Source organism: Tursiops truncatus, chromosome 11 (genome assembly GCF_011762595.2).
Source record: "Tursiops truncatus isolate mTurTru1 chromosome 11, mTurTru1.mat.Y, whole genome shotgun sequence".
In the NCBI taxonomy this organism is placed as follows: Eukaryota; Metazoa; Chordata; class Mammalia; order Artiodactyla; family Delphinidae; genus Tursiops; species Tursiops truncatus.
Window position 1 is genome coordinate 36,413,543 of NC_047044.1, and position 25,641 is coordinate 36,439,183.

At 37.2% G+C, this 25,641-nt stretch overlaps 1 protein-coding gene and 1 pseudogene across 7 annotated transcripts in view; one reads left to right on the top strand and one right to left on the bottom strand.

Moving 5' to 3' along the window:
- METTL25 (methyltransferase like 25) overlaps window positions 1-25,641 on the bottom strand; it is a 127,324-nt gene that overhangs the window by 99,519 nt on the left and 2,164 nt on the right. For all 7 annotated transcript variants that reach the window (XR_012324275.1, XR_004528878.2, XR_012324276.1 and 4 more), the window contains exons 2-4: window positions 8,512-8,676; window positions 7,924-8,030; window positions 20-619 (exon numbers count right to left, since the gene is read on the bottom strand). Coding sequence is in view for 3 of the 7 variants with exons in the window: in XM_073788373.1 (XP_073644474.1) it covers window positions 20-619; window positions 7,924-8,030; window positions 8,512-8,676 (872 nt within the window). In the remaining 4 variants the exon portion in view is untranslated. The remainder of the gene's footprint in view (window positions 1-19; window positions 620-7,923; window positions 8,031-8,511; window positions 8,677-25,641) is intronic.
- On the top strand, window positions 19,399-24,955 carry LOC101320224 (LIM domain-binding protein 2 pseudogene; annotated as a pseudogene).

Here is a 25,641-nt window from a genome sequence, read left to right on the forward strand (position 1 = left end):
ATTAAAAAAATAAAATTACCTCCAGATCTTTAATAATATCATGTAGTTCTGACTCAGCAGTGATAAAAGATGTTAAAGGTGAATATATATTGGATTCATTTGACTTTGATGTCATTTTTCTTCTCTCTTTATTTGCTTCAGACATTTTTCTCTTGGGTATATGGGATGAAGAAGTAGGTTCTATGGCATTAATAGGCAAAAGGTCCCTAAGAGAAAAGGTATTTTCAAAACACAAATTTTCTTCTCGATGTGAGTAAACATGTAGGTTTTCCATTTGTTTTCTGATGTTAGAAATTACAGAGCCTGAAAAATCTTCCAGAAAGTCCGAGGTCGACATCTTTTCTTGATTTGCAGTACTGCTGTTACATACTCCCTCAGTATCGGCTTTAAATTTAATTTCATCTTGCACTTTCCTTTCTTTTGTCATTTGTAATGCCAGTCCATTGACATCTAATTTTGACCGCCTACGATAGACTTTCCAATGTTTCTTCAGTTTCCTGTTTCTCTCCTCAGCTCCATGAGTATTGGTATTTGAGGAATCAATTCCATAAACTTTTAAGCCATACTTCAAGGACAAAAAGGAGCTTAGGTAGCCTTTTCCAGAACCCAGGTCAATTATCTAAAGAAAACCAGAATGAATTAAAAGGATTTTAGTCAGATGGTAATAGAAAGCATTCGTGATATTCTTTTTAAAAAGCAAGTAAAGGAATGTATAATTTATACAATCTGTTATGCTTTTTTTAATTTTAGATTACTATTAAAAACCAACAACTCTCATTATTTTTATTCAACATTTTAAGAGAAGTTCTAAGCAGTATAATAATAAGTCAAGGAAAAGATGTAAAAGACATAAATATTGAAAGTAAAATTGTCTTTCTTCATAGATGACATGACTGTATCTGTAGAAAATCCTAAGGAATGCATACAAAAGTTAAAAGAACTAGTAAGTCAAGTTAGCAATGTGTCAAGATACAAGCTCATTAGAAATGAATAATGAACCATCAGAACATATGCATCACAGTAGTAAAAAACAATTAGAAAATAATTTAAAACCAATTGAATTAAAATAGCATACAAATAGAAATCTAGGAATAAATTTAACAAAGCTTATGCAAGACCTATACACTGAAAACTATAAAACATTGCATAGGAAAAATTTAAAAGAGCTAAATAAAGATATACCATGTTCATGAAATAGTTAGACTCAATATTAAGATGGCAATTCTGCCACACTGACATATAGATTCAATGCAATCCTAATCAAAATCCAAGCAGGGTTTTTAAAAGAAATTCATAAGCAGATATTACAGTTTATATGAGAAGGCAAAGTACCTAGAATAACCAAAACGATTTTGAAAAGAAAAAATTTGAGGATTTACACTGATTCAGGAATCAATATAAAACTACAGTAATCAGGGCTTCCCTGGTGGCGCAGTGGTTGAGAGTCCGCCTGCCGATGCAGGGGACACGGGTTCATGCCCTGGTCCGGGAAAGATCCCACGTGCCGCGGAGCGGCTGGGCCTGTGAGCCATGGCCGCTGAGCCTGCACGTCCGGAGCCTGTGCTCCACAACGGGAGAGGCCACAACAGTGAGAGGCCCGCGTACCGCAAAAATATAAGAAAAAAACTACAGTAATCAAAATAGTGTAGTGCTGGTATAAAAATAGATATATAAATCCATGGAATAAACAGGGTCCAGAAATAGACCCACAGTTATATAGTCAAATGGTTTTTGACAAAACAACTAAAGTAATTCAAAGGAAAAGATAGTCTTTTCAACAAATGGTGTGGGTATAACTGGATGTCTGTATGGGAAAAAAAGATTTTTGCATGTCATATGCCAAGCAGGCATATCTTTAATTCCTGCATATCTCTGTGACATTGGGAGGGAAAAAGATTTCTTATGTAGGACATAAAAAGCATAAACTACAAAGAAATAATTGAAAAATGGACGTCATTAAAACTAAAACCTTTGCTATTCAAAATACATAGTTAAAAAGGGTAAGAAATATTTGCAAAACATATATCTGACTAAGGGTTTGTATCCAGAATATATAAAGAACTCTAACAACTCAATAATAAGACAAGCCACCAATTAAAAAATGGGCAGAACATTTGAACACACACTTCACAGAAGAAGATATACAAATGACCACTATAAAAAGATGCCCAATATCACTACTCTTTTGGGAATTGCAAACTAAAATCATAATGAGATACACACAAATGTAAAATGGTACAGTCACTTTGGAAAACATCAGCAGTTTACCATAGAGTTAAAGCATACACTTATACTATACAACCTACAAATCCCACTCTGGGCTATTTACCCAAGAGAAATGCAAACATGTCCACAAAGTCTTGTATGTGAATAAATTCATAGCGGCCAAAAAAACTGGTAACAACTCAAATATCCATCAACCAATGAATAGAAAAACAAATTGTGGTGTATCTATACTGCAGCATACTACACCCAAAAATGAGGAATAAAGAGTCAATGCACATAAAAATATTGATGACTCTAAAAACTATGCGCTAAAGGACGAACACAAACATCTACATACTATTTGATTCCATTTATACGATGTTCTAGAAAAGTCAAAACCACAAGCAGAGCAGTAATTCCTTGAGAATGGAGGAGGAAATATCTTGCAAAAGGGTATGAGGAAACTTTTTATGGTGACAGAAATATTTTTTATTACAGTGGCTAAACAACTGCATACAATTACCAAATCCATCAAAGTGTACACCTAGAATTGGTGAATATATAAATTATACCTCAATAAAATTAAAAATGATAAAAGACATATAAAATAACCAAGATTGTTTACTGTATTGTCATGTCATTTCATAAGAAATAAATGGATTACAGAAATATTATCATAGGAAATCATTATCTAATCTCATATCTAATCTTTAATTCCTAAAATCAATTAAATCCTGACATAAATATGAGCCACTCAAGGAAAATTTCCTATATTTGAAATAATGCATATCATCAATGAAATCCTCAAAAATTTCAATTCAAGCAAAATTGCAATTCATAGGTAAAACTCCAATAAATGATGTCTAGCTTACAAATAATTCCCTATGCCCCCTTTTTAATGTTAATCTCTAGGCTAGGTATTATGGGAAATACAGAAGCATTATATATCTTGATCCTAAGGAACTACAATCTAACTGAAGATACCATACTCATGAATACAAGGGCTATAGAGTAGAAATTCTATTAATCAATTTCCCCATATCTGAATCTCTAGAGAAAGCAAAGCTCTCCATTCCCTTCCTTCTACAAAAATACATTCACTGATGCCAATGGCAGCTTAATGCTAGCAACCAATGGGTTGCTTGTAAGCACCAGGACATTTGTTCCCCCCAATACAGATGTTTTCTTACCAAGAGGTAATTGAGTTTGTTCCCAGATCTGCATATAACGATTCCACTTGTGAATGAGGAAAATTTTGGCTGCAAGTAACAGAATATCAAATTTCCATCACTGAGAAAACTCTCACCTCACTTAAGAAATCTGGCAGTAGAGTAGTTGAACTAACCAGAGGCTCAACCACATATGGCCTTTGGGCCAACGTATTTGTAATTCCTCTGGTTGCAAGATGGCTGGGGAAAATCTAAGAATCATGTCTTCACAATATAATATCTGAAACCCTTTTCAGTAATAGGCAAAATTTCCTAGAAAAATCTATCAGCTCACTTATATCTTACTGACCCAAACTGATTTTTATCCCTCTCCAAATTGGCCTTTCAGTAATATATACAGTGTTAGCAAGAGAATGGCAAACTCTGCAATTAAAGGTTACATAAATCATACATATTTTTGCCTTCAAACTCTCTTATCTGAGTAGCAAAACCTCCACAATCCTGATCTCTTACCCCTTATTCTCAACGGTCTTTTCCTTCCTGGATCATCTTATAGGTTTGAAGATAGAGGAGTCTCCAGTGTAATACCTGGTGGGAGGTATCTTCCTTGTTTCCTAATTCTGCTTAGAAGACTTTCTCACAGAAATATTGCTACACATAGTGATTACATTTCTTAATATTAGTATTAGTATGGTACTATACTTCAGATAGGAGAGTTATATTTTGTTGACTGACCTGGAGATCTAACTACTATTATAAGCTAATGACTTTCAAATTTATAACTCCAGTATGGAATTCTACCATGAACTTCATACTCATATCCAACAGTGTACCTAAACATTTCCACTTGAATGTCTTATAAGCATCTCAAATTTAACATGTTCAAAACTAAGTTCTTGATAGTCTCTGTAAAACCTACCCCTCCCATAATCTTCTCCATCACAGTTAATAGTATCTCCATACCCAGGTGGAGAACAAGACTCCTTTCTTTCTCTCATACCCTCCACCTGAATTATGAAAAAATCCCTAGTCTTACCAAGGGTATTTCATACCAATTGCACTCTAAGTCTAGGTTATTGCAACGGCCTCCTCAATGATCTCCCTGCTCTCACCTTCCCTCCTTGAGTCTATTTTCAAGAGAGCAAAACAAAGACTGATCATACCACGCCTCTAAGTAAAATCTCTCATCACTTACCTAAACTTATCTCCTGCTACTAACCTCCTTTGTTACTAAGCTTTTTGCCTCAACTCTGGAAGCTCATGCTTACATATGAGCTAATTTCTGAAAAGGACCAGCTTGAATGTTATAAAGACTATGGCGAAGAGTGCAAAGGTAATGGAAATATTGGCTTGGCCAAAAAGTTCGTTCGGGTTTTTCGTAACATGTTACAAAAACCCGAACAAGCACTTTGGCCAACCCAATATTTGCTTCATAACACTCCTCAACACGGCAGTCAGAGTGATCCAGTGGCTCCAACGGCTTCCCATCTCATTCAGGACAAAAGCCCAAATCATCACAACGGCCTCTAAGACTCTACAACTTCATGACCTGCTTTTGCCACCCCAACCTCAGCTCCTACTACTCTGTCCTTGCTCTCACCACTGGAGTTAATCTGGCTTCTTGGCTCTTTCAAGAATACAACAAGTGGGGCTTCCCTGGTGGCGCAGTGGTTAGGAATCCACCTGTCAATGCAGGGGACATGGGTTCGAGCCCTGGTCCGGGTAGATCCCACATGCCACGGAGCAACTAAGCCCACGTGCCTAGAGCCCGGGCTCCACAACAAGAGAAGCCCTCACACCACAACCAAGAGTAGCCCCCTCTCGCCGCAACTAGAGAAAGCCCACACGCAGCAACGAAGACCCAACGCAGCCATAAAGAAAGAAAGAAAGAAAGAAAGAAAGAAAGAAAGAATACACCAAGTATATTCCCGCTTTAGGGCCACTGAATGTGTTATTCCCTCCATCTAAAAAATTTTTTATCCGGATATTCTAATGGATAACTCTCTTACCTCTTGAAGGAGGTCTTAACTCAAATGCTATCTTTACAATGAGGCCTTACTTGCCCCTCTCTTCCTAATCAAAAGCTTTAATACCCCATCCCTGAATTAGCTACTTCCTTTTTATTTTTTTTCTCCTTAAAGTATATCAACATATACAATAAAATATACTTATAATGATTTTATTATCTATCTCTCCTCATTAGAGTATAAATGACATAAAGGCAAAGATATGTTTTGTTTTGTTTACTACTGTATCCTCAGCATCTATAACGGCACCTGATACATGGTAGGAGCCAAAGAAATATTTAATAAATGAACGCATGCATCCAAGTGTGAATGAATGAACATATTTTAGAAATAAAAATTAAGAAGTAAGAAGCCTTGGTAATGGGGATGAGAGAGGCAAAGGTTTTTGGCATGTAGGGAGCAATGTGGTTGAGGCAAAAACCAATTGTTTTTTTTTCTTCTCTAGTTCTTTTTGGTCACTAGTAAAGTTAAGATTTTACTATCTGGGTTTCCAACTATCCCCATGAAAACTACATTTATTAAATCTGCTTTTTAAAAGTAAAAATAGTATACACGTCATACATTTCAAACTTAACTATTTTGAGAATCAAATATTGCTATTAAGTAATTTCAAGAGAAAGACCCTGTAAGTCTTTAATACAGGTTTTTTTCACTCACTAGAAACAATCTCCATCACTATGAAAAAAGTTCCCTTAGAGAAGGTCTAACATGAAACATTATGCTATTTCAAATTTTTTTCTCTGCACTTTAGAAATAAAATAAATCCACTTTATTAATTTAAAGTTATTTATTGTGTAATATTTCATATAAATAAAAGAATAAATGTAGTTGAAATGTAAAGTTATAAAGCACAATAATAAATACCCCTCAAAGATTTAAGTATAAGTGATTTGTTTGGGAGGTGAAGAAAACACTGACAGGGAAATAGAGAAGAGAAAAAAGAGAAAGGAAGAAAGCCCAATAAATGGTATGTTCTTAAGCAAAATACCACTTTAGGACAACCTGGGTTTAATCACACTGAGAAACTTGGAGAGCTACTGTAGAACACATACCTCAGTCACCCCACCTGGAAAGTCTAGGAGTTGATGTATCTGTTTATCAACGTGTGTTAGTCATTAGTCAAGGATGCTCACAGGGAGGAATTAATCCCCAGAACTTGTATGCAGGCAGTGCCATGCTTCAGCAGACAGAGAAAACCCACAGGAAAAGAAATGTAGAAACTGCCAGGTAGAAAGCAGCCCGGCACACCATGAAATGGTGAGGCCCAAGAGTTTCTGAATAAGGCCTCCAGTAGCGTCTGCTATAACCATGAACCCACCAGCCATCCTAAGAACTAGAATGTTAGTATTTCCATTTCATGTAACTATGTTGTCTTTCCATATCCCATCTCCCTGCTTCCCCTACCAGAGGTAACAACTATTCTCAAATTACTGTTTATGATTCCCTTGCTTCTTTAATGGTTTTTTTGCATATATTTTTTGCATTAAGAATATACCATTATTTTGCTTAAGAGCTTTTTAAATATGATACCATAAAATACGTAGTCTTCTGTAAATTGCTTATTTTTCCCAACCATTTTTATGTTTCTAATATTCATCCATGTGTTAGTACAGCAGCAGTTTGTTAAATTTTACTGTGTACTTGCCCTTTTTACTCCGGTTGAGTATTACTGTCATGGTGAGCCCGTTACCGATCCTGATAGGTACTGCTTAGATATGATACACTGGAGAAAAGGTTGAAAACTATTACCTCGGCTCTTGCCTTTTAGTTCCTACTCTAGAGATCTATGTTGCCATAAGTGGTTCTGCATGCCTGGCCCAAGCTGTGATCATTTTCTAATCAATCTCAAACTCTCCACAAGTCTGAAAGAATACATGGAAAAGATTCTAACACCTAATAAAAACTGAAGAAGGGAAAAAATCCTCCATTACCCCCATAGATGTTCTTGTAGGGATAAGAAAAATAACTTACTATTTTTATAGGCCAATGGAGGCAATCACTGATTTTATTTTAACATCTATTTTCAGACATTACTACCCTTCATAAAGGCTATTTTTTACAACAGGAATGCATTATAATTCTGACACTATGAAAGAATCCAAGTTTCTTTATGTTACAATAATGAGGCAGGTGCCCCAGACCACAGCATGGTAACCCAGGTCCTTGAGAACACCTAGTGGTAAACAATTTTGCAGAATGCCATCTTCATAATGCTGCCTCAAACTGGAGTTACAACATAAGAAAAAGAGAATTACCATAGCTTCTATCTACTCTGGAGAGAGTGAAATTTGTGGCAAAACATTAACAGTCATATCTTATTTTTAGTATAAATTTGTTTTTATTGCAGTATATTGGGAAATGAGAGCATTTTTAAAGGATCAGATGTGATGTGACATCTCACATCAGCTATTACTTAATGACATTTTAAAGGCTAGACGGTGATAGTAGAAAAGGAAATTTGAATGATACCCCCCAAAATGGCAATAATTTAAACACATGAATATATAGGGAAATACTCTTACCTGCTTTATTCCACAGTAATCAGCAACACTGCTGATGAGCTCTGACATTGCCTGAACTTCATGAGATTTTTTCAAATTCATAAACTCATCTGGCTTCACATTTCCATCTGAACAAAAATAAAACAAAATTAAAGTACTGCTACTAAAGAAACAAAACTTAATAAGAATCATCAGTTGATGCTCATGTTTTCTATAATTAAATATGAAAATAATAGAGATCCTACTGTGGTCTGTAAGATGGATCTCTATTAGTTTAGCTGCTATGAATCAAATTTGAATTAATAAAATGAAAAGACTCATATAACATTCTTAAAAATGTTCCTTGAAATATAAAACAATTAACTACAAAAGAAAAGACTGATAACTAGACTATGATGTAGGAAAAAAATATGGAGATGTATACCTAAGTTTTCTGTTTAATATGGTGCATAAGAAAACCTACTCATTTAGAACAAATCAGTCTATCGGGGCTCATGATATAAGGTCTAACAATAAATTAAGAAAATGTTGGAAATATATACATATATGAACAATATATTGCTTCTAAATGCCTAAAAAACATACATACACACACACAAACACACCTACCAGTTCTCTGTTTTTGATTTCCACGAAGGGCTACAAGCAACTGTTCAAAAGGAGTACATATTCCCAAGTTTTGTACAGAATAATATTTAGCAGCCAGAGCGAAGGCTTCCACACTCACCAGCTTCTGGGAAGTTTCACAAAATATTTTCGGAAAATCAGTAATATCTAAAAAATCAAGATCAAAAGAATTGTTAGCAACAAAATAAATAATCACTAGCTAATTTGTTGGAGATTTAAAAAACAAAAAACAAAAATCACCGATCTTATAACAAACTATAATATATTCATTTTGGTGTGAATTTTGGCAATGTCACTAATGCTTCCATTATATTTGTTATTTAAACTATTAGCTATTTGTAGCAGCCAGTTTTCTCTTTAATACACTATACCATTATACACTTAGATTCCAAATTAAAATTTGGCCTTTTTGTTGTGTTTTTAAAAGCCAAAAAAAAAAAGAAAGAAAGAAAGAAATTTAAAACCGTGCTAAACTGTAATGCACTCATTAAGTTTATGAATGGCCCTGGCTGACGTACAACTGTGAATTTAAAGGAGGTCAGTCCATCAAATGTCGTTACTCCCTGTGCACACTGCATGTAGAACAACAGCAATATTCTCAATGGTATAAATGTTATTGTAAAACAGTTCCTGCATCATATGGACCATGTAGAATTGTGTGGGCGTGTGTGTATATGTGTTCAACGCACTGTCAATACAACTTCTAAAAGTAATCTGGTTATGATTAGGTGAAAACAGTTCACTTTCTTCCCATAGTCAGTTTCAAACCAGACATTGTCTAAGCTTCATACAGAAACTGCTGATAGTTGCTGAATGCTCACTTTAGAAGAGTAAACTGCCACACTGTTTGCAACATCCAGTGTCCCTCCCTGCGTGAGGATCATTCACCCTGTTGAACTCAGATGTGGTTACATCTCGCCAAGGTGAACTACGCCATTTTCAGGCAGAAGTTTTAAAAATATCAAAAGAGTCACTACATTTTCTTTGCCCAGAACTGCAATTGTCAAGATAGAACCTGCCTCAGCCTGAGTCCCCAAGTGACGACAACAAAGGCATCACTGCTGTCAAACTACAATGAACATGTAGCATACATGAATAGTAACTTTCATTGTTTTTAGTCACTGAGTTTTTAGGCTTATTACTGTAGCATAATCTTAACTACTCTAATGGATACACATCAGTACAGATTTGCTTTTTATTTGTTCAGTTTCATTTTCCTATAGCCATTTTTAATGCATATTAATGTATTTATGAAGGTTTAAAGAAAGGCATTCTGATACGTATTAGTAGTTCAAAGAACTCCAAAGTTACCTATGAAATTATGAAAACCTACTTAAACACAAAAAACAATGATGCTCCCTGGCAAAAATTAAAAGAAAATTGAAGAAGGCTTGCAGAATGCTAAATAACTAAAAACTACATGTTTAAGACAGTACCTTTTGAAAGCTAATATCTATTAAGTTGATGGTAGTAATGTTTACCAAATTAATTAACTAGAAAATCAGCAGAGATGTATAACTTCCATTTCTGAATCTATTAAATAGAAATTTAAACTACAAGATTACTATAGTGCGTTTATTTAAGATACATTTTGTGTATTATATAAAGTTCTTTCGACATTTTACAAACTGAATTTACTAATGCAGCCAAAAAGTAATAAAATCCACATCAAAATATTTAGGCATGATACAGAGGGGAAAACTCAGTCAACTGTTAAGTGAGCCTCTCAGGTTTAAGGGCAGTCTCAACATCCCCAAGTTCCAGGGCGGCAATTTCTTAGCATGTGATAGAATAAGAGTAGTAAATTTCAAAGTGCAGAGGGGCTATTATAGTAGTCAGTTATTGGACAGTGCTGCCAACAGAAAGAAATGTGATGTTTCTGTTGGAAAAGTAAAGCTTCAAATCAATTTAACTATCCTACTAAAAATATTTGAAAAAATTCCAATCCAAGCCAAATTAATGTTGTTAATTTGCTTTTAATTATAGGCCTCCTAGTAATTTCAGAAATTTGGAGATCTAAACTGCAAAGATATTAAATTTTTAACAATGTTTCCTTTTATAAAAAGGATAGTGTTCTGATTCAGTCCATTGGTTTATGTCACTTAAGGCTACACCAGTTTATTCAGATAGTCTAGAACTCTGTGAAAAAAATCTTTTTGAATTATGAAAATATAGCTTTTGTAACTTTGTTTTCAAATGATCCAGCCTATGACCTCCATTACTTGCGATTTTTAGAGATTCAGAGAGATGAGAGGTGTCAATGATCTTGTCTTTACTTCTATCTCTGAAACAGTATGTGAGGAAAGTTCCGTGGTTAACGGTAATAGTATCCGTAGTACTCATAGTGCATTCCCAGAGACTTGCACACTGAGTTTGGGTTTGGCAACTAGCAAAATAAAAACCACAGTGTTACCCAACTTATTACTTAAATTCTTAATTAGTTAAATTTTTTACCCAGGGAAAGTTTCATTTTTAAATTTGATACCCATTGCACCTGCATATTCTGCAGTTTGATTGTTTTGCCAATATCTCCCTCTACTGGAAGTACTTGTTCTGCTTTATTACATGCTCTGTCTCTATTTACTCCTATTTTTTTGTACACCCACAGAAGTTTCTTACAAGATAGGTTATTTGGGCATGAGGGAGCAAAGGCACCAGAGAGGCAAGGGAGAAGTTAATTCTATTAAATATGATACCAGTATATCCCTATGCTTTTTTTTTTTTTTTTTACAGCAGAGATCAATATACAAGGAAAGGTAGAAAGGTTATACATACACATGTTGGATTATGAAAATTTCAAGATAGAGAAATGAATAATAATGTTTCAAAGCTAAAAATAAAATAGAAACAATCAATGAATATATAATATTGACATCTAAAATAAAAAATTTTCAAAACTAAATGTCTGGTATTTTACTTGAATATTATCTAGCACTTTAAGGAAGACAGAGTACTGTTAGGATTCACAATTATCTCACCACTATTATTGCTAACATTTATTGCACATATACTATGGGCCAGGCACTGTGCCAAACAGTTGACATTTAATGGAACGAACTTATAAGCTAGTTACATCGTGCTCATATCCCCACTTACAGAGGAAGAAACCAAAACTTAGAGAGGCTGCAATTTAGCCAGGTTCGCACAAACACTAAGTAGCAAGGCATGTGAACCAAGGCTGTGGGCAGACCTTGTTCTTAATTCCCACATTCGATCAACATGCCACTGCAGTGAGTAACAAATGAAATCAGGAAAGACAGCAGTTAAAAAAGTGCTAGGCAGACTGACTGTCAGAATCAGGTCTAACAAGAATTCCCTCTGGCAGAGATCAATACATGGTAATATCTTTAAGACAGTTTCAAACTCATTTATCTTCTTAATTCTTGAACTTCCCTCACTCCCCTCAACACCTCCCTCTTTACCAGAAGTGATTTTAAGATTTCATGAAGTAAAAAGAGTAATTTCTACATTTAAAACAACTGATAAGTCTCTGAAAAGAAAATTAAAAGTTTTTATGATAAGATGTTGTTGTAGTTATCTATTTCTAGAAACAAAGTATCCCTACTGTTTCACGCCCAGTTGTAAGGCAATAATACCTTGCATATACCAGGTATTCAGTAAGTAGGGAATCAATGAAGGGATGAACGAAAGCAATTCCTCAATACATTTACTACTGTAGCATCACCAGATACACTGAGAGAAACAAATTCTAAGATTCTGGGGTAGTAGTTTTCACTGAGGCCACTACAGGGACTTCAACAGTACTTCGGAGCCTGTTAGAAGAGCATAAAACCTCATCTCAGCCCTAATGTTTACAATCACAAAGTGAGATAAAAGTGATTTAAAACATTTAGAATGTGATATAAAATACAATTATGTGCTAAATTCTGACGTTTAACTGTGTTACAGGGGTTAGGGCAAAGGTCACTACTGTTATTATCACACACCCTAAAAATGTCCTATGGTCCAGAATTTCAAGAAGAAGTCAACAGTGCCCTCTTAATAACAATCTTCACAAGGACACCGAAATGTTATGGACTCACTTTTACATGTCCTACAGATGTCTCCAATTCAAAAAGCCCAAAACTGAACTGTAAGTTCTCAAGCTCACCAAACCTTTCCCTTTTCCTATTTACTATCCTGTTTAATAGTGTCATCAGTCACTCAGTACCGAAGTTAAAAGTCTACATTATCTTAAATGCTCCTTGTACCCTCAATGCACATATCCAGTCACCCATTAAACCTAATGTAAAAATGTCTTTCATTTGGGACCCCCCTCCCCCCCATCACCGCCGCGGTTCAAACTCTATTAGTACCACCAGTGTTACTGCAGTAGTGATTTTTTTCCTTATCAATAGAACTCCCATAGCAGAATGCTCAGTAAGTGCTGGTTGAGCTGAATTGAACATGTTTTCTAAAATGGAAATCTACTTATATTCAATGCAAGTTTAATTATACATTTTAAGGCTTTGGCTTCTACCAACAGTTGACTTTAGGCTTCAATCTTTTATACTTGTTTAGTAGACTTCAGTCAAAAGTTAAAGCTGTCTTGCTGAACTATGAAAATTATATATAGGATATATTAAATTTTATGAATGTTTAAGTATATCCATAACCCTATAATCTATTTAAGGAAGAAACAGAATATATACTGTTGCTTTTTAAAATAAGTCAATTTATATTACTCCATTATGTGCTAGGAAACTTTTTGCATAAGCTCCAACATAATTTATGGCTGCATATGAATGTTATCTCAACATGTAAACCATGCTCTTAGAAAGAATGATATAATTAACAAAAATTGATATGCATATCCTTATTGTGCCAATATTAACATTACACTGAATGTTCCATCACACGGAACCATTTCAAAAGCATTTTCACATTAACTAAGTTTTTACAGAAATCAAATTAAATATAAAAACAGGAAAATCTAACCACAGTACTACTACTCTAACAAACCCTTTTCATAGTTTAATTTGAAGGAAAATAAAAATATCATACAAAGAAACAGAAGTTTAGAAAATTGATTTGGTATATAAAAAATAAACTTGTTAAAAAATAAACAATGCTGGGATGCCTACGATGTGCAAGGTAATAACTGAACCTGATAAAGCTAATTTGTTAACAACTCATGATTCATCTACGGGATACAGTGTCTTATCACTTACAAGGCATGTGGGCCACGAATGTTCAGTGTGGATTCCAGAGGGCTCAGCAATTCCCAGTTAGAATTCTTTTGAGATGCCACATGGGATGCGCTTACTCAGGTCTTTGCACTTGTTTTTTCCTCTGTCTGATACCATCTTCTCTCAGATAGTTTCATGGTTCTGTCTCTCACCTCCTTTAGGTCTTTAATCAAATGTCACCATTTCAGTGAAAACTTCTCTGACAACCCTATTTAAAACTGCAACCTCACTCAACTCTCATTCCTCACTGATCCTGTATCAATGTTTTATAGCACTTATCACCATCTGACATAGTAAGTAACATGCAAGAGGACATATTTTTGTTTACTGCTGTATCCTGAGAACCTAGAATGATGCTTGTCATAGTACATACTCAATGAATGAATGGGTAAATGAATGAGCAAGAACTCGGTCTGAATTCTGGTTCTCAGACTGCCTCTCCCTCTGTGGCCATGAGCAATCTATTTATCTGCTCTAAGACTTGATATCTTCATCTATTAAATGGGGGCAAATATCTCCTTTACAGTATTTTAAGGAGTACACATATATATGCACATAGGCATATATTTAAATATGTACGTATACATATATACATGTAAGTATTTAATTACACACACACCCGCACACACACACACACCATCCTAAAACAGTGCCTAGAATATAGGAGGCAACTCCCAAAGCACAAAGTCCGAATTAAGTAACTGAGTGTCCTAACACAGCACTTGGGACTTTGTTGGAAGAATGTGGGGCAGAAAATACTCAAATATTTAGGCCCAGAATACCATATAGGCTACTAGAGAAGAACTTGAAATAATGATCAATACAAACATTCAGTTTCTAAACATGGGGCCTGCTGGGAGAAAGGAAGTTTGGGCTCTGGAAGTTGGATGCAAGCCCTCAATTGTTAGAATGAAAGCATGACTAGGGACAGGTAAGCTGCAACTTGAGACACAACGTGCAAGTCCAACAGCCAGCACTGGGTTCTACAGTGTAAGTAGGTTGAAAGCAAGAATTTCTCAGTGTTTGGGAGCCCAGTGGTTAGCAGTGGACACCATGTCCTAGAATCAGCTTGAAAGCTCAAGGGAGAAATTTTATTACCAATGATATTTCTTACTAAATTTGAAGTGAAATTCAGTAGATAGATTATAATCCTGACCATGCCTTAAAGACCTAATATAGTTTCAAGTCTGCTTTACTACAGTGTTTTAATTTCCTACATCAGAAGTCTCTATTTTCAGAAAATAACCAAAACCAAGAGATAGATTACTAGAAATTCCACAACTTCAAACTCCATTTAAAATTAGAAGCACTGAAGAATAAATTAAATATTTGTAAACATTTTCTGAAAAATAAATTCAATTTAATAAACCAAATATGATTTTGTTAGCAAAATACAAAATAAATTTTAGATTCTAAAACTTTAAAAATTGCTTTATAATTGTAAAGAATAAAAACGAACCTATTTCAGACCAGTAAGCGCTATGAAATCAATCTCTTTGTTCTTCTCTTGTTCCCACCTCAGAGATCTCATTTCCTATTTTCGCTGCCATTTTCTGAACACCACGGCAGGCTTCACTGCCCCACAGTGCCTCAAGGATGGCAGTATCTTAGTAACTAACGCTGCCATTGATCTCTTACTGAGAAGACCAGTATTTCCTTTCTATACACACATTGACTTGGGCCTAGACTTCCAGGCTTTCAAGAATAAAAAAAGACTTTACAGTTTGTTTATTATTGAGGCAGGAAAAATAAAGACTTTTTGTCCCAGATAAACAGTAATTGTAAGTAAAATTAAATTACTAATAAGGGATTTTGAGAGAGTAAAATTAAGTCACACCTGTCTCTTAAAATTGTACTTTCCATTGTACATTTCATTAACTTGAGTTTAATTTCATCTGCTATTCTTATTCTAAACTCCATTACTTACATTCCAACATTAACACAAAATAGATGTGTGTCTATTCTACTCAACTGAATTCAGTTATAATCAGGTGCCAAGTAAAAGGAACCTGCAAGAGGAGTTTGCATTAAATATACACTTTCTCTAATTCCTACCATACCTCCAGCAGATCTTGCTCCGATCTTGCTCTTTACTTGTTTAATTTTTGTAAATGATGTGTATAATTCATAAAAACCAGATCAATTTTATTCTTTAGGGACCATTATTTAAGGTGACTGCAATAGAGAAAAAACAAATAAAATGCCCACCTAAACCTTACATTCGCCACTCTGATTTTAATGATCAAGAAAGAGGGAAGAGGGGCTTCCCTGGTGGCGCAGTGGTTGAAAGTCCGCCTGCCAATGCAGGGGACACGGGTTCGTGCCCCGGTCCAGGAAGATCCCACATGCCGCGGAGCGGCTGGGCCCATGAGCCATGGCCGCTGAGCCTGCGCGTCCGGAGCCTGTGCTCCGCAACGGGAGAGGCCGCAACAGTGAGAGGCCCGAGTACCCAAAAAAAAAAAAAAAAAAAAAAAAAAAAGAAAGAGGGAAGAATTCATTTTCAGTAATTGTTATTGGTATTGCCTGAAGATACCAGTCTAATACTCTGCAGCTATATCGGAAATGCAGTTCCCCTCACAAGGGAAGTTTCAGAACTTCATAAAGATTAGTTAAAGAAATGTTTGAAAATATATGTCATAATAAGGAACAAAAAGCGACGAGAAAAAGAAGAATGAGTACAAGCGCTGGTCTAAAGCAAGATGAAGTCAAAGAGCTTTGTAATACTAATAATGCTTTCAACCAGCGGTTCTTATCCTGAGGTCTAAGAGCTAAAGAAGCTTATGAATCACCGAAAGCTATCTGTAAAGTTTTACATCTATGTGAGCATATATGCCTCTTTTTAAGGAAGAGGTATGATAGTGTTCATTTGAATTAGCGTTTTAATGGGATTTGTGACCTAAGAGATTAAGAATCACTATCTTTTACTCTTCCTCAACTTTTACTTTACCCAATGTTAATATTGTAACAGACAATTCAACTAAGTATTTTTTCTCTGGCTTCTAGAGATCATTTTAAATATTTAAAACAACGTAAAATTATTCTTTTATTCATTGGTAGATAGCTATTAATTCTTAATATAAATTTCATAGTTTTAAAATTAATCTAACTTTGAAAAGATTACACTTTTCTCTCCAGTATTTTTAGTACTAAACAGATCCTCTCTTATTGTTGATGGTCTAAGTTACTAGTCTGAGTTTTTTAGATAATGCCCGTCTAACAAAAATAAATAAATAATTTAAAGTACCAAGCAACATAAAAGTGAATATCTAAACAAACAGAAGACACATTTATTCTGATTGGCTAAATATAAGCATAATTTAAGTAGAATGAGGGAACAAATTGCCATAGATAAGAGGAATCTTCATGAACTTTGTTTTACTAAACTTCTTAATAATTGAATGATATGGGGGAAATCAGAAGTTGGGGGGGTAACCATTAAAAACTAGAATATAAGTTCAAGTTCTAAATGGCCCTACCTAAAAGGAACAATCGGAAAGCACTTTATATATATCAAATATATATCAAATAAATAAAATATGATGACAAATTATCCTGAGTTCCCAAAGATCTGTTTGCATTTTTGTCACCCTTACCCATAATTACAGTAGCAACCCAGGAACTGGGCTGACAGTTGCCACTATCTTTTTGTTGTATGAAATTATTTCCACACTTGAAGTCTGCTAAAAAGACCCAGAAAAATATAAAAAGGGAAAATAGAGTTCAGGAAAATACATATGGAAAGTGAAAGGATAAAAGTTAAATACGACAGAGTAAAACAGACGACACTAATTATTTCTCTGTTGTTCTCACTTTCTATTTCCAACATGCTTTCTGGCTTCATGTGTTTCAAATTAAATGTGAGCACAATTTCAATGCACCATAATCACCACCATCACCACCACCAAGAAAAAAATACTTAGAATGGCCAAGAAGCAATTTAATTTATTGAGGTGCAATAAAAATACTTTAAGAGAAACCGCAACAAAATAATCTATCATAGGCAAAAACTTCCTGTGTTGTTCAATTAAAATGACAGTAAATTAATTATGCAGATGCTCACCAAAAGGAACCAATTCTAAACATTTATTCAGCACCCAATCCTGGTAAGGATCATGTAAGTTGCGATAACAAGAAACAGGAGAAGTAGCATATGGGCCTCAAGAAGCTGAAAGAAGAGAGTCAAGAGAGGCCCTGGAGGCTTTGAAAGAGTCTTAGAGCAGCCCTGGGCTTTGGCAAAGTCACAGAGGATGGCTTTGCAGGCACAGAAACCTGGATTTCCTGAGAGCTGAATAGGTTTTCCACAACTGATTCTAAGCAAAGTTACAAGAAACTGACTTTATAAACTTATTACTTTACATTGAGATAACGCATATCACTCATTTGATGAGACACTGTCTCCTAATTTTAGAATTACAACTAGAACAAATAAAGCCAGATATTCTTAAAGAAAATTTTAATCAAGCTGGGTAGCTGTTTGAGTGGCCTGTGTAGTCATGATCTATGTTGGTTTCATAAAGTATTTTGGCTATCCTAACTCAGAATCTCTTCCGTTTTGCCTTTTGGAAGATTTTTCTATACTTATGAAGACCAATTAACTCCTGAAGACCAAAAGATAATTCACTTGAGAATGTTACAGATTTATATATGTAGTCATTACTTCCTAAGGACACAGCCTAGGTCCCTTGAAGTGGGGAAAACAAAATCTTAATCCTTGAGAGGAGATATAGGAGACTGTTCGTTTTATCAGTATTTAGAAGCTATCACTACTGGCTTTTTTCTGCAGATGGTTAATCTCACCCATATATGTGATAAACTTTCAGAAATTTTAGCCTGAAATGATGCCTGCCTTGATTTTATCTCCAGATTCTCATGGTATCTTTCTGTAATTTTCAATGTACTGAATGAAGTACTGCATTTTCACACAGGAAAAGAATAGCAAATTAAGTTAAAAAACCTATGAGTTGGATCAAGTCATACAAAAACAATGATGACAAACATAATATGGACAGAAACCACACCATAGCTATCTAGTTCAGTACCATATTTCCATGGGTACCTTCAATAACATTCTTTATAGATCTATGCTTCACTTCGATCTTCAAGAATAATTTACTCATCTATATGGCAGAAACTGTTCAATGTGCTAAGAACACAAAACTGAAAAAGGCAAACACTGTACTTTTGTTTTTAGAGAGTTTATAATCTAGCTGCAGATAGGGACAAGCCAGTGGACGATGACAACAGGATGACCTGTGTTGATATGGGAGAGTATATGGGGTGTTATAGGAGCACATACATTTCCAGAAGTTCCTGACAATTTATTTTTTCCAAGGAAAGAAAGACCTAATTACACCATCACCACCAACATCATCATTCCCACAACCCTCATCATTTATTAGCCACAACTTATTGAATCCATGCTATACTCCCAGTTCTATGTTAGGAGCCACATTACATCATTTTTCAGCTTTACTACAACTTTGTAAGATTGGTAATACACTTGTGAAAAAGGAAAAAAATAACAACAATAACAATCAGCTGTGACAGAGAGATAGCAGCTTATAGCTGGGGTGGAGCTGGCGCCGGCACACAGACCACACTCTTCCCTATTAAACATGAAAGCGTTTACAGTAGTACACCAATATCAGACCAAGTCTGTGACCATGCGAAGTCCACAACCATGACTGAGCACAGACAAAAACAAGAACATCGTGCAAACACAACGGCCTTCATGAAAGGAGCCCCACAGAGGCTCACATGGTGAGAAACTGAGGCCCTGTGCCAACAGGCAGCACCAACTACCCCCCATGTGAGTGAGACATTGTGGGGGCAAGTTCCCCAACCTCAACCAACTTCAGCAACTGCAGCCCCACCAGCAAGTGGACTGTGAAACCGTGAGACCCTAAGCCAGGTCCATCCGTTAATCTGTTCCTGAATTCCTACCCCACAGAAACTGTGTGAGAGCGTGTTATCAGCAACAGGTCGTGTGTAACGATTTAATTGTCAATGAGTGTGTATGCTTCCAATGAAAACAATTATAAGGGAGGTCGTATAATTAATATTAATACTGTGTTTCCCCTTAATTCTTAGGCTGTTTTCTTCTATTTCTTTGAACATATTTATGATAGCCACTTAAATCCAACATCTGAGCCCAATCAGTATCGGCTCCTATTAACTCATTTTCTCCCCCCTTGGGTCACACTTTCTTTTAATTCTCTGAACACAGCTACTTAAATCCAGCATCAGGGCTCACTTGGAATCAGTTTCCTGAGTATGAGTCATACTTTCCTGTTTCTTTGCACATCTAGTAGTTTTTGGTTGAAAAGCAGAATTGTGGATAATTTATTGTAGTGGATCTATTTTGTTTTTCTAAGGATTTTGTTGTTGTTATTCTACTAAGAAGTGAACTTGCTTGGACTCAGACTGAAATCTATCTCCCCCTCAGTGAGCAGCAGCTGGTGTCTCTGCTCAGTTGCTGATTAGCCTGCCCCCTGAGGGTATCCCTGAGCCTGCGTAGTTCAGCAGGCAGATGAAGATTTGGGTGGATTTGATAGTCAGATTGGGGGGCTCATCCTCTCTGTGGTTACATTTGTTTCCAACGCTCCCCAGCCTAAATTTCCAGTTACTCTGCCAGCCCTGAATTCTGCCCATTGATACAGAAATTCAATCAGTCTTTTGATTTTTGCCACCCAAGCTGTCTACACAGCTTGGGGAATATACTCTGTCAAAGGTGCAGCAAGTCTGCACATCTTGCCAGGAGCTCTGTCTTTCAAGGGTTCACGATCCCCCTAGTTTCATCAGTGTTTTTGCTGGATTCTCTTAGTCTCCCGTGCCCGCATGTGCACATGTGTGTGTGTGTTTCGGAGGGGGTGTGTGTCTATACTTCATCCAGGGTTTTAGCCAGAGTTTATACTCACATCTTAGATCTCAGCCCTTCTGTGGCCCTCCTTCCAGAATGTGCTCCTTAAATTTCCATCTGCTCTCATCTCTGAACTCTGTTGTGGCCATCTTGAGCTGGGAAGAATGTCGTTCCAGACTGCCAGATCTAGGGGGGTTTGGAGCACCCCCAGCAAGAAAGTCATGAGTTCACAGTTCTTCCCAATCAGTAGCAGTTTTCCAACAGCAAACTCTGCTCGTATTTCTGTCCCCCTTTGGTCACCTTCCAGAACCTTCCAATAGTTTTTAATAATCCGGTCAGTGTTTGTCATTGTTACCTGCTGGAGGAACTGCCTGACCTCTTCAAGCAGCCATTACCTGAAGCCCACCCTGGACTATTTTAATAGCCTTATCCTGTCCTCCTGCTTCCACCCTCACCTCCTCCACCCTCACCTTCTCCACAAAGAAGCCAGAGTCATCCCTCTGAGACATAAATCACACAGCATACCCCCCCATGAAGTCCTTGAAGAGCATTCCACTCCACTCAGTAAAAGCCAAGCCCTCAGTATGGTTTGCAAGTCCCACATGAAGTTGCCTCAGGCCGCTACTCAAACCTCATCTCTGATCAGTCTCACCTGGATGGCTCTGCTGTGCTCCCAGCACACACAGCACGTTCCCACCTGGTGCCTGCTATTCACTTGGCCCGACACACTCTTCCCTCAGATAGACCACTTTTCACTTTCCCTTCCTGGAAAACGAGTGGGGTGTGTGTGCGCGTGTACATACAGTTTTCTGGGTATCAACCTTCACTAAAACATAGGCTCCGCATGCGCAGGGATTTTATTGTGTTCAGTAGCATAACAGTAGGGTCTAGAACAGGGCCTGGTAGGTAGAAGGCACTCAGTAAACATGAGTCAAGTGAATGCGTGGGTTAAGTGCTGCTCTTTGTTAGGCATTCCGCTTAACGCTTGCCATGTATTTACTCACGTAACTTTCAGACTGCCCCATCAAGTAGGTACTATAATTATTTATCCCAATTTTATGGATGAGGAACTGAGGCACACAGAGTTGCAGCCCAAGCTAACCAAACGAGTATGTGGTGAGGCCGGCACTTGAACCAGGCAGTCAGTCTGCAAAGCCCATAGCATTAGTCTGCTCAAGATGCCATACAAAATACCACCGGCTGGGTGGCTTATACAACAGAAATCTGTCGCAGTCTGGAAACTGGAAGTGCAAAATCAAAGTGCTGGCGGAGCTAGCTGGTTCCCGGTGAAGCCCCTCGCCCTGGCTTGCAGACAACTGCCTTCTCACTGGGTCCTCACATAGTTTTCCTCTGTGTGCACCCTTCTGGTGTTTCTTCCTCTTCTTATTGGATTAGGGCACCACCCTTTTGACCTCTTTTAACCTTAATTACCTCTTTAAAGACTATCTCCAAATATAGTCACGTTGGGGTTTTTGGCTTCGAATTATGAATTTGGGGGGGACACAATTCAAACTACAACACCCATAATTTATGCCCTTAAAATAGTTATTTTCACCATCTTTCCTTTTTAATTGTGGAGAATTAATACTGTTTTCTCTCTAGTTCTTTTTAGATGAACAGAGGAAAAGAAACTTTCAGGATTCTGACCAGGCCAGAATATCACCTGGCAAGAGAAATCTACTGAAATGGCTACACTGAGGATTTTCAGAAACAACTTGGTCTCATAAAATACCAAATGATTATGCCAAACATATGCTAGTGTACTTTCACACACTGTGCATTTGTAACTCCTCATATCAAGCTGGCAGAAAACCACACTTCTTGTGAGACCCTAATGGAAATCCATTCAGGTCTCCTTGCTGCTCCTTGATCACACCATGCCTGCTCCCACATCAGGGCCTCTCCACTCCCTGTTCTCACTATCTGGAATGCTCCGCCTCCAGATAGCTTCATGACTCCATTTTCTCCTTATTTAGATTTTTTGTCCAGAGTTATTTCCATGAAGTTTTGCTAGGACAACCTATTTACAATTGCAAACGTATCTTCCTCCTGCCCATCCCCTTATTTACTCCTCTCTTTGCTACTTGATTCTTCTCTGTGGCACTTTTAAAAAATTATCTCTGTTCCCTCTAGAATGCAAGCAAGGTGAAGATAAGGATTTTTATTTGCTTTATTTACTATTTCCTTAGCTCCTAGAAAAGTACTGGCACACAGCAGACACTAAGTAAATGTTCCCTGAATGAATGAATGAATGAACAAACTTCCCCAAGGTCACAGAGCTGGTAGAATTGGAATCTGTACCCTGTCTGACTCAACAGTATAAAAATTAAGTGCTAAATTATACTTATAGAGAAACTAACAATTCTTTAATAAGATACAAATCTGGTCAAAGAGAAAAAAATACTCTGACACAAACAATAGACTTCATATAGTAATGGAGAAAATGTCCATATTTACATAATCTTTACATAAACAAAAATTAATATTCCTTACAAGCATATATTATAAAAAATTCATTATTTTTAATACTGGAGGTGGCAGACCATTTGTACAATTGAATAACTTGTATATAAAATTCGGCAGGGTCAGAGACATTTCAAAAGTGAATAATCTAGTCTAGATTCCATTATTGTTGAGTTGACACAAAATTGGTTGTGTTTCTCAAAAGATGTATTTTGTTCCTACCTGAGAGAACAAATAAGTGGCATTATTCATTTATTTGTTCATCAAATATTTATCAACCACCTACTCTGACCAGGCACCATTCTAGGCACTAAAGATACAACAGTGAACAAAACAATTCTTACATTCTTGAAGGGGAAACAATAAAAACAAAACAAAACATAAGAAATGTATCCATGTCATCAAAATATCAGTTTTGATAATAAATGCCCTTTGTACTTCAATCTTAAATAATCCAGAAAAACCTTTATCACAGTGGTAAAGACCTCAGACTCTGTGGAGTCCAATGACCCAGGCTTGCATCTCCATTACAAGCTGTGCCCCTAGTATATTACCTCCTCAACTGGCAGTTTCACAAATGGGGAAAACAGAACCCATCTTGCCAGACTAATGTAAATATTAAAAGGGAAAATATGCAAACAAACAACACACTGCAGGGAAAATAGTAAATATCAATTAATCCTATTATTGTTATTATTAGGATATGTAAACAATCTAATTCTTTCACTGTATGAAGCCTAGGCTAAACCCATATGAAAGTCTTGGGCTTCATATTTAATTAGTTTCTTTTACTCTTTTGGAAGCCAGAATGAGTCCTTCGTTAACTCATTCAACAAATATTCATTGAGTATTTAATTATGCATGCTAGGTATTTTACTAGGTGCTGGAATACAGCAGGACAGACACGATCTTAAACTCTTTTGGAGTTTAAGTTGCCATGTTATCATAGGTATTAGGCATTATGAGAGTGAACTGAAGAAGTGCCTGGTTGTTTGGCCCGAGGCGACCCAGCACTGGAGCCTACCCGACTCTTTGGTGGGGCTAATGGCAGACTCTGGGACGGCTCACGCCAAGGAGTACTTCCCAGAACTTCTGCCGCCAGGGTCCTTGTCCCCACAGTGTGCCACAGCAACCCCCTGCCTCCGCAGGAGACCCTCCAACACTAGCAGCTATCGGCAGGACCCTCATCCCCCGTTACTTTAGCACTGTGTTTGTAATACTGACCTGTATTACATTCTCAAACACTCAAAAGAATCTTACCACAGCTCATCCATCACGGTGGACTGAGACAGCGTGCGATGGTCACCCAGCACGGGAAGCCCATGTTTACGAAGATGTGTACAGAAGGCAGACTGACCTTGGAGTTCACCTTTGATGATCTCATGAGAATAAAAACATGGCACTTTACCATTAGACAATACAGAGAGTTAGTCCCAAGAAGCATTCTTGCCATAAATGCACAAGATCCTCAAGTCCTGGATCAGCTGTCCAAAAACACCAGGATGGGGCTAACAAATTTCACAGTCAACTACCTCAGGTTGTGTGTAATACTGGAGCCAATGCAGGAACTGATGTCCAGACATAAAACTTACAACCTCAGTCCACAAGACTGCCTGAAGACCTGCTTGTTTCAGAAGTGGCGGCGGATGGTGGCGCCGCCAGAACCCACAAGGCAACCGACAACGAAACAGACAAAAAGAAAAAAATTCCACCAGCAGCACCTCCAGCAGCAGCACTGGGAACACTGCCAACAGCACGGGCGGCAAGAAGACGCCAGCTGCCAACCTGAGTCTGTCCAGTCAGGTACCTGGGCTAGGAGCGATCCCGAACTGCAGCCTCAACCCTGGGAGGAATGGAGACCTGTGTCATTCAACAGCAGTGACCCCTTCTGGCCAATTTAAGGAGAAGCATTGAGGGGCCCTGAAGGAGTCACTTCCAGTCCTCCTCAGAGGATTTGATGGTGGTAGGAGAGCCAACTCTGATGGGAGGGGAGTTTGGGGATGAGGACAAAAGGCTAATCAATAGATTAGAAAACACGCAGTATGATGCAGCCAACGGCATGGACGACGAGGAAGACTTCACCAGTTCACCAGCCCTGGGGAACAGTAGCCCATGGAACAGCAAACCTCCCACCACTCAAGAGACCAAATCAGAAAACCCCCCACCCCAAGCTTCCCAGTAAGATTGACCAGCTCCGGAATCCACTGTCAATAGCCCCTGTGAGTTACAATCACTATTTCAGATCCTTACTCACAGCAGAGAAAGGAAGAGACATTAAAACTTTTCCATGCAAATAACTATTTCTAAACCACAGGGATCTGAGTTTCTTTCTTTCTTTTTTTAATTGAGAGGATCATTCCAAATAAACTTCCATGACCCCTCCCTGGAGGCCTTCACAGGTAACACAGATACTGGCAGTAATCGTAATTAAAATAAGAGCAAAAGCTAGGCTTCTCCTGGCTCGGTTTTAACCACATTTGTTAATTTCATTCCCCCCGCCCCACCCAACCATCCAACAAACGCCATATTGTTAACAAACCCTCAGTGCTCAGGATCTCATTCTATCCGAACCCAACTACAGATAGACTTTTTAATATTGTA